We start from the raw sequence: 13,693 nt of genomic DNA, 5'->3' as shown, positions 1-13,693 counted from the left end.
CTGCAGCTGCGGGCGGCGCTCCCCGAAGCGGCGGCGGCTCCGCTCCTGCGCTCACTCCGCGCTGCCGCAGCCCCCAGCGCCCGCCGCGCCCGGGCGCTCCCTCGCCCTGCAGGTAAAGCCGGGGGGAGCTGGGGCGGGCGGCGGCACCGGCACGGCGGGGCAGCACCTGCGGGGTCGGGCGGGCACCCGGCCGCCGCTCCCTCGCTTCCCTCCCCGCGGCAACTAGTTGGGGCAGCGGCCGGGCGGTGCTGCCCGGGTGCCGAGGGATGGGCGAAGTGCCCCGTCCCGCACCCCATGGCACCCCCCGGCCGCTGGGAGCGGGGCCGTGGCGGGTTTGGGGCGGAGGCTGCCGCAGCCGGCTTTGGGGCGGGGGAGATGCGCAGGGTGGGAGCCTCGGGGCGCTAATGGGTCCGGCTCCCTTTGCAGGCTGCTCGGGTGCTTCAGAGCCAGCGGGAGGCTGAGCCGGCAGCATCCCGGGCATTTCCAGCGAGCGCCCGCCGGCAGCCCCGCACCGACTGAAATTTAGACGTCTTCGGAGAGGGGAGGAAGATCCTCGTCTTCCGTAGCCTCCTCAATGAGTGCCAAGCTCTCCAAAGAGTTGAGGCTGTCCCTGCCGCCTTGTCTTCTGAACAGGACATCTGCCACCTTAAATACCAGCAGCACCTGCATCACGCAAGTGGGTCAACTCTTTCAGTCCTTCTCATCTACCTTGGTTTTAATTGTCCTGGTTACCCTCATCTTCTGCCTGATCCTCCTCTCCCTCACCACCTTCCACATCCACAAGAGGAAGATGAAGAAGCGGAAAATGCAAAAGGCTCAGGAGGAGTACGAACGGGACCACTGTGCCCGCAGCAGCAATAGCAGCAGCCAGCACCCCGGGACGGTGGTGCAGGGAGAGGCACCCCAAGGAAGAGACAGCCGACTGGGAAGAGCCCCCCAGGACTCGGAGATGCAGCGCTCCTGCCCCTCGGCAGCCCCCAGCTCTCAGCAGGCACAGCCTTGTTTGGACACAGCTGGCGCGGGGTTCCTGCAGACGGTGATTTTGTCATGATGGTTTGGGCTACACCTCGCCAAGGCGCTGACTGGTGTTTGTAAATATCTCAGTGATTATTCTAGTCCCCGAAGAAGAAGAAAACGTTGCTAATTCAAATGAACGAACAAGCCCACGATCCAAGCGCATGACAGATCACATTGCGTTTCTCATTGACTGTGTGAGGAAAGGATGGATCTTTTTACTGGAGAAGGATCTGCACACAGCTACTAAATATCAAGTCATCCACCTGCACGAGAGGGTCAGGGGTAGGGGGTCTCTTTTGTCTGGACATTATTACCCCAAGTAAAGGGATAATTGGGTTTCCCACTGCTCTTGGGATTCTCACTGCGCCCTGTGTCATTGTTACATGGTGTGGGTTGGGGTGTGCAGGGAGAGGCAGGTCTGGTGGGTGCCTTGGGACCCTTCTGTTGTCTCGGAGCAGACTGGTGATACACTCTGGTCTCTCCTTTTGTGCTGGGATCTATGCCCTGTTTCCCATCCCTCTCACTCCTTTCCAGAACTGGGTACTGCTTGGTGTAGAAATGGCCATCCCTAGTTGGGCTTAGCTGCAAGCACCCTCTGACCCCACAGCCCTGTGCCCCAGCTGCAGCACTGAGTGACCCACTCACTATCTGGGGGATGGAGTCAGCTGTCTGCATAGAGTGGTGCCTCAGCTTTCCTCTCCCATCAGCTCCCTTCATCTTGGAAAGCACCCCCTTCCCCACGCCCTGAACCGTGAAACACAAACCCAGTACCATTCTGTGTGGAAGGGAGAGGAAATGTGCAGTAACTTGCCTGTCCCCTCCCAGGGGAGGTTGTCTTTGTGCCTCCTGTTGGTCCTGAAACAATCCAGTTCTGCACCAGGCACCCTGCACTGAATGCCTGCGTTTACAGCTTTGTCTCCCAGCAAGGAATCCTGCAGCAGTACAGATCTTGCTTCTACTTTTTTAGGCTGATGTGTATTTTCAACCCTCCTAATCGTGTAGACTATTAGGGGCAGACAACACTTAATTTTATCGTTTCCTCTCTTGGGAAACAAATAATGCAGTTGTGCAAAACCTCCACTCCCAAACCCTGGCAGATATTTATTTTTGAAGTGGCTGCTTCGAAGTGGTGTAGTTTAGTTTATCCTTAGCAGGCACGGAGAGTTTTGCTGTCTGTGGATGGTGGGTGTGAGTGGCTGTTGGTATTGTGTGTGTTGGAGGATGCAGTGTGGTTTACAGAAAATGCATCTTTGCTTAGTGATTAAATCAATGACCATTACTTGAAGGTGCCTTAACAGCATGCCGTATCCAAACTTTGAAACATATAGCGTGGTATCGTGGCAGAGGCAGCCCTCTACTGTGCATACTAACATCTAAAAATTACAGCAAAGAAAAAGTGATCCCAAGGGATTTCTTATTTTCTTTTTTTTTTTTTTCTGTTCCATCATTTAAAGTGATTTGAGGATCTAGTTAGTCCACAGTTTTTAATATTCTGTATCCTTTGTATTTCTTCTCTGACATGCTCTGTCTGCTAGGGTGGCTGATTAAAAAATTCCCAGACACATAGACCAGGAGGTCTGGAGCCGTAATCTGTGAGTGAATGTCATTAGCCAATTTAAAACTGGGAAAGAGAGTGGCAGAAGTCCTCCACACTCCTATAATACTCCCAAAATGCAGAGATTTCAGGGCAGTATTTCTGTTACCCAATTTTCTTGCTTCCTGATCTTTCCTGGTTTGATGGGAAATTGCTGTTAAGTTTGGATCCGTGCCTCCATGGTTTTAGGGAAGAGCTGTAGCAGGGAGCCCAAGGAGCTGCTCCACCTGCTGAGGTCAGTGTGGCGAGCTGCCATGAGCGTGACTGAGCGAGGGGCGTTTGCAAGGATGGGAGCCACGGCTGGCTCTTGCTGATAATGGGTACCTTGTTGTTGCTGGGCAAGGAAATTGGCTTTGTTTTGTGTCTCTTAATAAAGGATGCATGAACTTTTGTGTTTAACCTCCTTATGCAACTGCGGCACGGTATTGCACCACAGGGAATAGATTTAGGACAATGAGGAGTGTTCAGTGAGCACTGATGGAGCTTCTTGATCATTGATCTCCACTAAATAGGTATTATTTTCCCCTTTATTTTGTGCCTTTAAACCACCCCCCACCCCCTCCCATCCCCTCCAATCCCAAACCAACAGTGTATAATTCTGAGTTTTATAAAAGCAATAAGATGTTCCAAATCACTCCAGTGCATTTCTGGTTGATGATTCCACTTCTTTAGTGTCTGAAGTCAGATACTTTTCCTTCTGCCTTATGCACTCAAGGCATGCAATAATTCCCCAGAAGTGTACTGCTTGTCACATCTCATTGCAGTTATAAAATTGCCCTATTTTTGAAGAAAAAAAGAAGGATGGAGAGACAGATATATAGATATAGATATATACCTTATCTATATATATTATGGATATACAGGTACATGTATTATTTATATAATCTCATGCCACTGAAAGTAGTTGCAAAAGTGTGACTAGAGTTAAAATGTTATCATGTAAAACTCTATCCTTTGTTAATTAGCTTTGATTTAATATTTTAATATCTCTGTATTTATGTAAATCTGTGTAAATTATATGGTCAATTAGTAAAATTTCATACTGACTTTAATTTTTGCAGAACTGTGAGCTTCTTGTGGTGTCATTTAAGGTTTTTTATTTCTAAAGTTAAATTAGACAAGATATGAGAAGTTGTAAATTCCTATTATCACACAGAATTACTGCAATAAGGTTCGTGCATATTCCCAGCCCTGTCTTGAGGTATTGCAAGCTTATGAGGTTTAATTGAACGGTCTCAGGAGATCTAGCTGATACAAGCAGGACACGTAGGTTTTCATTTTCATGAAACAATAAGCAATCTAGGGAATAGATGTGGATTTTTAAAACAGAGTTTATGCTTGGAGGTTCTGTCAAATCAATTGCTTCAAAACCCTACAGCTACAGCTAAACTTCTGCACTTAGCATTCAGTATTAATAAGGCTGATGCTTCTTTCCCCTCCCCCTCCTACTTAAACTAGAAAAGCGTAGAAAATTGTTCATATTTCTAAAGCATACATTTTCAGCTAAATGTGAAACTGCCCAAAGGGTTTTGAATATACATATTTTATGCAAGTGTAATATCTATGTATCTGTATCCATATATTTAAATATTTTTGTGTAACCTTTTCTACGATATTTGATAGAGATGCTGGGTAAATGCTTGTACCTTTCTTTAAAGTGAGGAAGGATTTTTACCCTCTTGATGCGGACATTCTTTTTCCTGTGAATTTGCACTGGCTTTGACGAGTGATAATGACAACTGGGCAGCTGAGTGCTGACTGATGGAAGCACAGACTGTCTTTGCTCTGTTAGGGGGCACATCCTCCTGCTGGATTTTCCTGGTTCTGAATTGGAGCTGGTTGGCCACTAGCATCCTGCATGTGTACGAATAAGAAGAGCTGTGGGGCTCAATAGTTCCTGTCTGTTCAGCCGTTGTTCCGTGGAAGAAGCACGACAGCAGTGACTCCTTTTGTAGAGCCTAATGAGAACAGAGCTTATGGGCAATGTGATGGCCATGCTGGGACCGCTTTGGAGCCTCATCCTGCACTCCTGTCCTCAGAGCCTGCTGCTGCCCTGGGGATTCATCCAGCTCCTGCTGGCATCAACAGGAGTGGCTTGCAATGACTGCTGAGGGACTGGGATCCCATCTGTAGTCCACACGGAGGGAGACAGCTCTCCACATCACCACCTGACCCTGCTCTGCGCATGTCCTAGCAGTCTCCACGGGGATGGAAACCACTGCCTCCCACAAGGGCCGTGTGCTTCAGCCTGGTGGCACTGGGGAACCTGCACTGCTACTGTTAGCTCTGCTTCCGTGGACTGAAGCACTTAGGTTCCTATGTGGATCATGGACAGGGAATGTCATTTCATTCAAATATCTCGTTCCGGCATTTTTTTTCCTTGGGGGGTTTGTCTACTGCAAATGTAGTTTCAGATAAAATTTGCCAGGCTCTCCATCCAGACATGTTTTAACTTTTGATACATCTCTCTCAGATGTATATCTGTAAATTTATAGATATATATCTCAAAAGAAATGCTGGGCAAAAAGCAAAGAACAGAGACTTCACGTTATTGACAAAATTGTCCTATTACAAAAAGAAAAAAAGGCTTTTTTTATTTAAAATTAATTTTAGAGACTGCTTCTTTAATGTAAATAGCAAGTTACTCTGTAATTAATGTTTTCCATAGCATTTCTGAGTAATTGCTATCTTGTTTCTGGAAAGCCGTGTCCGGTGTTATAAAGCAACTGTGCTTTTTTTCTTCTGTTGTTATGAATAGGAGTAACTATGTAGGGAGGAAAAAAGAACAGGATTTGACTCTTTAGATAGGACAGAATTATTTTAAATCTAGTTACAGGACTTGATTGGTTTTTTTCCTTTCTTGTGGTTATTCTCCCTGCACGTTCATTTTTTTTTTCTATGGGTGCTTGAAACCCTACATTTTAATAAGTATGCAAGATATGAAAGGAAACGCGACAAATGGTGTAGGAAATATTCTTTTTCCTCTTTTGTGTAAATAGCAAAATTTATAATGACTTAGATACTGATTCATTACATTTCTCATCTCTATAGAATTTGGCATGACACATATATAAACCTTTAATAGCACTTTCATTTATGTTAAAAGTTAGAACTAATTTTATCCAGGATTGACTTACTCATCTGTTCCAGGTATCCAAAGTTTTTTCCCCTAAGCCAAGTTTTCCATCTGATTGCAAAATAAATTTCTAGTAGAACAGAGCCTCCTTCTGTTTTCAGTCTTTTACATGTAGATCTCTGGTCTAAATCCAGACAAACTCATTAGTGTAGAAAACTGTTACGAACTTGCAAGAACTGGATGGTGGATGAGCCTTGAGGAGAGAGGTGACTGGCAAGCAAACAGGTGAAATGCCTGGCAATGGAAATAGTTGGCTTTCTTTTGTGGAGTTGTGGAAGGGAAGCCTCCCCTTCCACTGGATGGGCCAGGGTGAAGGGCGACGCATTCCAGCCAGAGCAGAGACAAGTATTGATGTCCTTGCTGATCCTGTTGCTCTAAAATGTCATTTTCTATATGACACTAGGTCTTATTTCTGTAAATTATATGTAATGTATTTCTTATTCAAGTCAAAGAAGTTTTCATTGCTTCATCAGTACTATATGTTCTCTGTGAATAATTAGACAAATTCATTTTCCACCCCTTTTAACCTAATACCTCTACAAGCATCAATTTTGTATGAGTTAGGAAATAAATAAATATTTGGATCAGAATGGTGTCAGTAAAAATTGCCTTTATTTATATAATCTGGTGTTCCAGTTGGCTTTTCTTTGTTATTTTGTTCCTTGAAATGAAGCAATATAATCTGTTCGTTATCTTAGTTTTCTAAGAGGAAAAAGACTTTAAAGAAAATACTGCAAAATACAGACATACAAACAGGAAAAGTTTTAACATTGTACAACAGAATGAAATCACATAGACATTTTTTGTTTGTTTGTTTCACAGTCATTCTTTGACCTCTGTTTTTCATACCACCTCCAATCAAGGAAAATTTTAACCTAAAATCTTTTGAAAGATTTCAAAGCACATTGCTTTGCTTTTATGGCTTTACCTTTCCTTACTACACAGTCAGTGACCAAGTACAGGTTAAAACTTTTCAAATGGTATCCTAGGGGATTATGAATGCTGTAAACAAGGGGCCAGAATAGTAGGTTACAAGGTGAAAATATTACCTCTATAATGCAGTAAAAGCAGGAAGGGCTGTGGGGTGAATTTAGTATTCTAAAGGAGTGCCTTAATTTTGTTCCTGGCTCTGTAACTCACATGGTGAGGCTTTGGCTTCCAAGCTCTTTATATAATAATGTAACTTATCTATTAAACAGAGTTAGAGCCTCCAAATATACAGCCCTGAAATGAATAAATTAAGCATCATCTACACAAAAAAAGTACTCATAGCATAATACAAATTAAAAGAGTCTTAATGCTGTAATCACCTGGCTTGGATTGTTCAAGTGCTTACACTTGGCAGCGAGATCCAAGTGGCACACTGCACAGCTGGGAGACGGATGGCTGGGCAAGATGCTTGAACAGTCACACTGAGAGGCTCAATTTAATTTTTAATTTGAAGTGGAATACGTATTATGGAGGAGAGCCAAAAAAGCTAATGTTTATTTTACCATTTCATCACACATAGCACTTCTTTTCTCAGTGCAGAAAACAGCCTTGTATGATTTTAAGCAGAGTGCTGACAAAGGTAATAGGAATATAGGAAAAGATAATTCTCGGGAGTAAACTAATGAAATTCATGGCACCACTTTCTTGAATACACTGGGGCCTTGACTACGCCCAAGAGAATACCAGATCTCACTCTCTGCAGGCTGTCTATCCCTTGCCAGTGTCATCAGACTCTTGACTTCTCAGTATTTCTAGGTCACACAGATTTCTCCTGTCTTTTCACTCACCCTCCATATGGTGAAGGATCACGTGGGATTACCTACATGTGACATGCTTTTGCTTACTTTTCTTTTGCTTTTGTTGCATCCTTCTATCTGACTTTCCACTAGAGAGCCTGTCTGTCTGCTCTTTCCACTAGGGGTAGGCTATATTGGCCAGGCTTGGCTCTTCCTCCTAATGGGTAAGCTCAGGCTATCTCTGACATTAGGAAATTCCTCACTGTAAGTGGTCAGTTGGTTTGATTTCTGCAAAGATCCTGTAGGACTTTGCTGTCATCTTGGTCCAGCTTCTCACGCATTTACCCAGAGCCAAACCACTCTGCAACAAGACAGAAGTTTTTGAGAAAGTGCTAGACTTCAAAATAGCCTGAGAAATACAAGCACAATTCCCAGCATAGTCTACTAGCATTGGAACAGCATCACATTTCCTGATTAAGCTGCCAACCCAAGACCACAGGCTGGAACTGCTGAGAAATCATAATTCTTTCATATCAGGAATACTACTGTAAGGAAAAGCATCAGTTACTATAGAAAGGAGAGAAAATAAGGGAGAGGATATGATTATGAGCATGAATATACAAATATATGTAAAACCTGTTAGACAAGATCAACTGAAATGCTAGCCACTCAGTCCACATTTTCTTTTTTTAAATCAGATTATCACAATCCGTCCTATTACATGTAGTCTTGAATGCTTTTAGACACATTCTTTTACTTTGCTGCTCCGTCAGTGACCTTGTACTTGTTTATGATCTCCAGTTAAACTCTTTAAAGTCTATTTGTTTTCATTATGGAAATAGAGTTTCTATTAAATCATCCTTTGAACAGGCCTCAGCAATAGCATTTAGGAGATAGGAGAGCCTTCCCTTCCAGCACACTTTCAGAGCTTGTTCAATCTGGTAAACATGATGTATAAAGGAGCACAACAGTCCAGATGATCATATGGGGTCACTGCAAAAATCTGTAAACAATGATTGCATCCAAACTGAAAGCAAGATACCTATTAAATCCTGAGATGGCCACAACTTTTTACCTGTCTACAATGAAGCAAGTTCAAAACATCTCTCTGCTTGAGTTATTTTGGATTTATGTACTGCTGGAACTGAGCTGACTATGAGCCATTACCTCTCTGACAGAGCTTCTCTGAAGTCAGTTGGTCCTGAGATAAAGGGATGTGGATGAACATAGTGTAGGAGTGGAAAAGGTGGGTGATATGTGACAGATGGGTGTTAGTAGGACTGTTTGCATAGCACTGTAGCCATACTGCAGGTCTAAGGGCAGATTTCTCAGCCCCATATACTTGCAAGTGAGAAAACATAACAGCATTACACAACTCTTGGTATCAGACCTGTACATAATGCCTTTTATAAGTGAACTTTTTACAGTTTTCAGAGAAGCTCTTGAGATTGCTATGCTCAAATTAGACCTGCTTTGTTTCTCTTACAAAAATTTCTTCTAATGTTCTGGAAAACAGAAAATCAAAATATGTCAAAATAAAGTAAGCAAGAGGATGCTGTAATCCATGTGAGAAAGGTGTGCTTCTGAAGGACACCAGGCCAACAAATCTTTATGTGTTCATAGCCTGGGGACTTCACCACCAGAGAACTGTGTTTCTTCTCTGCTGATGTGCACCAGTTGTTGCAGTGGGGGGCCAGGAGGAGGAATTCAGATTTCCTCAGGCTGATGGAGTTGGTGAAGTTGCAATGGCATGAGCTGTCAACAGGAAAATGAAGAGAAATCACTCACCTCCTATCATGGAAGGCATGGGGGAAAAACAAGTTTCAGAAACAAAGATTTTGCTGGGTTAGTACTGGTGATTTGTTAAGGAATATCTCCAGGATTTACTTCAGAATGCCTTGGCTCAAGTAACGTCTCAGCACAAGGAGGTTTCCATTTGCCTCTCTGTCTCCTGCCCTCTTCTACCGCTCTTCCAGACCCCTTTACCTTCACTAACTTATTATACTCTGGAGCAAGTTTTGGTACACCTGCACAAAAGTGTGGCAAATGAGCTACTGACTCACAAGGCAGCAACAACCACTGGGTGTCTTGTGGAGGAGGCATCCAACTGCATGGGAAAGGGTGCAGGGGCACTAAACGCTTCAGAGCAGTTGTATGAGGAAGGGCTAATGAGACTATGTGCTCTGATCCCTGTCATGGACATGTGGGATTAAAATATTGATAGCCTTCTCTGGCTGTTGGAGCTCCAGCTGGCTCGTGGGGTCTGGCACACATCATTGCCACAATGCCCACAACTTCCTTCATACCCTGTGCTATAAAGCTGAATTGACTTTGAGATTCAAAAAGCTGCATTTTGAATGAGATCCTTCATGTTTCCCCAAATATCCCCTTGCTCCTCTGTATGACCAGCTCCGGGCAAGGTCTACAGCTTCCACACTGTGGGTGAGGGCAATTTGACCAGTGCAAACAAAGCCTCAGTTATCCTTACTTCCTCTCCTTGATCCCCAGCCCAGTCACCCAACTAAGGAGCCAACAATGTTCAGCTCTCTGCTCTTCCCTCAAACAGAGCTGATGTTAGCTAATGGACTCAAAAACTGCTGGGGGAGGACAACTGACAGGTGGTTGGGCAGGGAATATGCCTGCACTATAATGCAGGCATGAGTGAAAGAAGTTATTTTTCACATCTCATGAATTGTAAGTAAATTTCAAGATTTTTTTTTGGTGCCTGACTCAGAGTTTTGAAATGTTTGGATTTGGCAATGCTGCTCAACAATGTCTCCGAAGCCCATCTGTGCTGTTTACATGCTCTTTCTTCAGCCCCCCAGGCATTGTCTGTTTCCTTTGGTTTTCCAGACTGTAATCTTTTGAAGCAATAAATTAAGGGTTTGTTTGATAATTGTGATGTTTGCGTGAAAGTTGTTCAGAAGGTGAATCATAGATTTCTAAGACTAAAATGGGATCTGGAGGCATATAACCGCAAAATTATCTACAGTCTGTCACAAACAGGATTTTAATCCAGTATTTCACGTCTCCTGCCTGGCAGGTCCAGTGGCCCAGAAGCATTCATTTTTTAGGAGTCTTAGCTGATTTCCAGCTTGCAAGTGCTGATGAATCCAATTCATGCTTTTGTAAGTTTTTTCAGTAATTACGAAAGTAGTCAAAAAATACAAGATTTGTCCGTTAAAGGCAATATTTTTATAATATACAGAATGAAGTTACCATATGCAGTGGTTATTAGGACACTGTAAAAAGTAGACATCTGGCAAGGAAGGTGAGCCATCTGTGAAAATACAGTTCCTTTGACATACAATAACCCAAATGATGCCTCAGTTATAAATTCACAGCACTGGGAGTGCAAACAAAACCGTGTCCTGAGGGAAAAGTATGAGGAAGTGTTACATATGGAACTATGTACCTACTCAGAAGGTGTCAGCTGAAATAAATGAGATGTTTGTAGTCACTATGGAATTTTGCCTCACAAAAAGTCCCCCACCCTGTTTTTATAGAGTTACCCTTGCCTCCCTTCACTGTTTCCCCCTTACTCCAATGTCTCTTTACCAAAAAAACCAAAAAAAAAAAAAAAAAAACAAAAAAAAACCCCAAAAAAACCAAACAAACAAAAAAAAACACAAAAAAAAAAAAAAAAAAAAAAAAAAAAAAACCACAAAAAAAACCCACTTGTGCCATGTCTCCAAATATTTCTCTGCTCAAAAGCCTGCATCAGAGAGCTCCTTAGTGAGCAGCATACAAAGATAGAGGTCAAATATGGCCCCCAGTCTTTTTATGTTTATATAAAGATACAGATATTTGTGTATGTGTGTTTATAGTCCATATACAAATTCTCTCACACAAATTTTGGTCTGATGACTCTTCTTGAAGCCCAACATTTAACTTTCAAGTTTATGAGGATTTTCATAAAAGTTTGGGGTTATTTGTTCTTTTCTAACTGCTTCATTTGTGTTAGCTAGAAAAAAGTATCATCAGTTATTGAAACTTGTGGATATTTAAAAGATTATAAGCAAGTGGCACCAAAACAATTATCTTCCAGCCTAATATCAGAAGGAATTTTCATTTTGGTTTGCCCTAAGAGAAAGAGAATAACAGTCATTCTTATCAATGAGTGTTTCCTAGGGTATGCAGATAGTAACAAGGCAAGGTACTGAAGCAAGTTGGCATATTTTTTTTCAGCTGATAAATAATTCAAAAAACAGCCACAGGATAGTGCACAGAATATGCCTTCTAGTGAAAACCTAAAAAACTCAATCTGTTCTGTTTACCCAAGAAAAACCTGAAAGGTGGTTTGTGCACAATCCTACATGGGAAAGATGTTTTTCATGGGAGCTAATTGGTTAGAAATGAACAGACTATCCTGATGTGACAGTGGAGAAGCTGATGCTGTATAATATGGATAGTAGAGATAATTGAGCTATGGTGGATTCTTATCATTCAAACTGTTATTCTGAAATGTCATTACTTTTAAAGAAGTCATAAGGTTGATGCAAAGATTTTTGCTTAATGATATTCCTCAGATAGATTTCTACAGGAGATTGGACAAGATGATTTTATCCCTTTCCTTTAGACTTCAATCTATTGATATGCAAAATATTTTTTTTCACCATGAAATATATTTTTTAGTAAAGGAAAATATTTATTTTGCAGAAATATTGCACAGAAACTGACAACTGGGAGAAAACCATTTCCATATCTTTGTTACAAGGCTTGCATTTCCCAGAGGTGAGGACTTCTCTTTGCTTTCTCATAGCACACCTTCACTATTGCATGACACATTTGACTGATAGAAGCCTTGCAGTACACTTGACAAGAGCTGTTTTAGCTGCATAATGGTACAGGCTGCCTCAAACAGTACTTCAGTCTCCTCACCTGCATACTTCATTTCAAGAGAGGGACTGAAATGTTAAGAAGTGTGCAAAGAAGGCAATTTTGGGAAAGAGAGTATCAGTGGATTAATGCAGTGTTTTCAACTATAATTAAGGCTGATGATAAGCTAAAAATATTGTCAGATTCACAAACAGCATTTCTATGGATCGAAGACCAAACTTTACAAATTACTGGGTAGAAACAGGATAGTAGTGTTCTAAAAAGTCCTCTAGTGGCACTCTCTATGCCAGCTCTTGGAAATGTCACAGAGCAGCAGGATGTATATGTGTACAGCCTGAAGTTTAAATTCAATTGTCCCAACAATTGCATGAGCCCAAGGAATCTGCATTCTTCATTTACATGTTTGTTGTACAGAGAGAAAAAGATATTACCCAACATGATACTGTGTCGTGGTTTGAAAGCAAAACGAGTGGGAGGCTCCAAGTCAGAAATATAATTTAATAAGAAAAAAGGTATAAAAGTTAAAAATAAAATAAATGCAATAACACAAAGGACCACTGACAGAGTCAGAATACAACCTGAGCAGGATGGTGGAAGCAGTCCAGGTGAGGTGCTCTTCCTGAAGCAGTGATCCTGTAGAAAGGTCTGGTAGCTCTGCTCCTCTGGGAATCCAGTGGGTAAGTGCCCACTTGCACTGTCCCAAATCCCAGATTATATCCAGGTGAGAATGCTTGGCTCCTCCCCCTGGGCAGAGCATCTCACAATGGGATGATGAGTTGTGAAGTGGGTCCTTGATGGCCCATTAAACAGAGATAACTCCTGGAGGGAGTTACCTGTGCGTCATGGGCCAGGCATTGATGGGCCATTAGCAGAAGACACGCCAAAGGCCATTAGCAGAAGACACCCCCTGGGAAAACACTAGCCCACCTGGTTTCAACAGTTCATGAAGATGGTGATAGAATAAATACTTTGTGTACATCCTACACTGCAACCCAGGACATACTGGAAAAAAATGGCCACCTGTTTTAGAAAAGTGACTTGTTAGTACATATAGGTTCATGGGAATGAAATTCAGTGGTCTGAAGAAAAGCATTAAGTACTCTTGCAATATCTCTTCCATCAGGTAACCTCATGGATGGATACCAAAATTGCTTCCTAACTCCTGAGTAGTGCAGGTCAAATTCAAGCAGCTTAAGCACTTGCATTTTAGAGGAAAGGAAGAAGTTACTGAAAGAGTCAAAGCTTTTGTGCATTGGGGGTGTAGTGATAAGTAGAAAGGAAGCTGTGAAATGAACAATAAAAGCAAAAATGGTAGGGAAACTTCTTCCAGGCCTTGCTTTCCTGATGAACTCTGAGCCACTGATAGTGTCTCATGGTGTG

At 42.5% G+C, this 13,693-nt stretch overlaps 1 protein-coding gene across 1 annotated transcript; it reads left to right on the top strand.

The window, feature by feature from the left end:
• Positions 1–574: 574 nt before the first annotated feature.
• Positions 575–1,051, top strand: LOC310921992 (uncharacterized protein C11orf87 homolog; the record flags this gene model as incomplete). Its single annotated transcript, XM_083882259.1, has 1 exon — positions 575–1,051. The coding sequence occupies one exon, from the start codon at positions 575–577 to the stop codon at positions 1,049–1,051; it is 477 nt and encodes a 158-aa protein (XP_083738385.1).
• Positions 1,052–13,693: the final 12,642 nt, after the last annotated feature.

This window comes from Zosterops lateralis (genome assembly GCF_965231275.1).
Source record: "Zosterops lateralis genome assembly, chromosome: 2".
NCBI classification, from domain to species: Eukaryota; Metazoa; Chordata; class Aves; order Passeriformes; family Zosteropidae; genus Zosterops; species Zosterops lateralis.
This window is presented reverse-complemented; position numbering and strand designations above follow the sequence as displayed.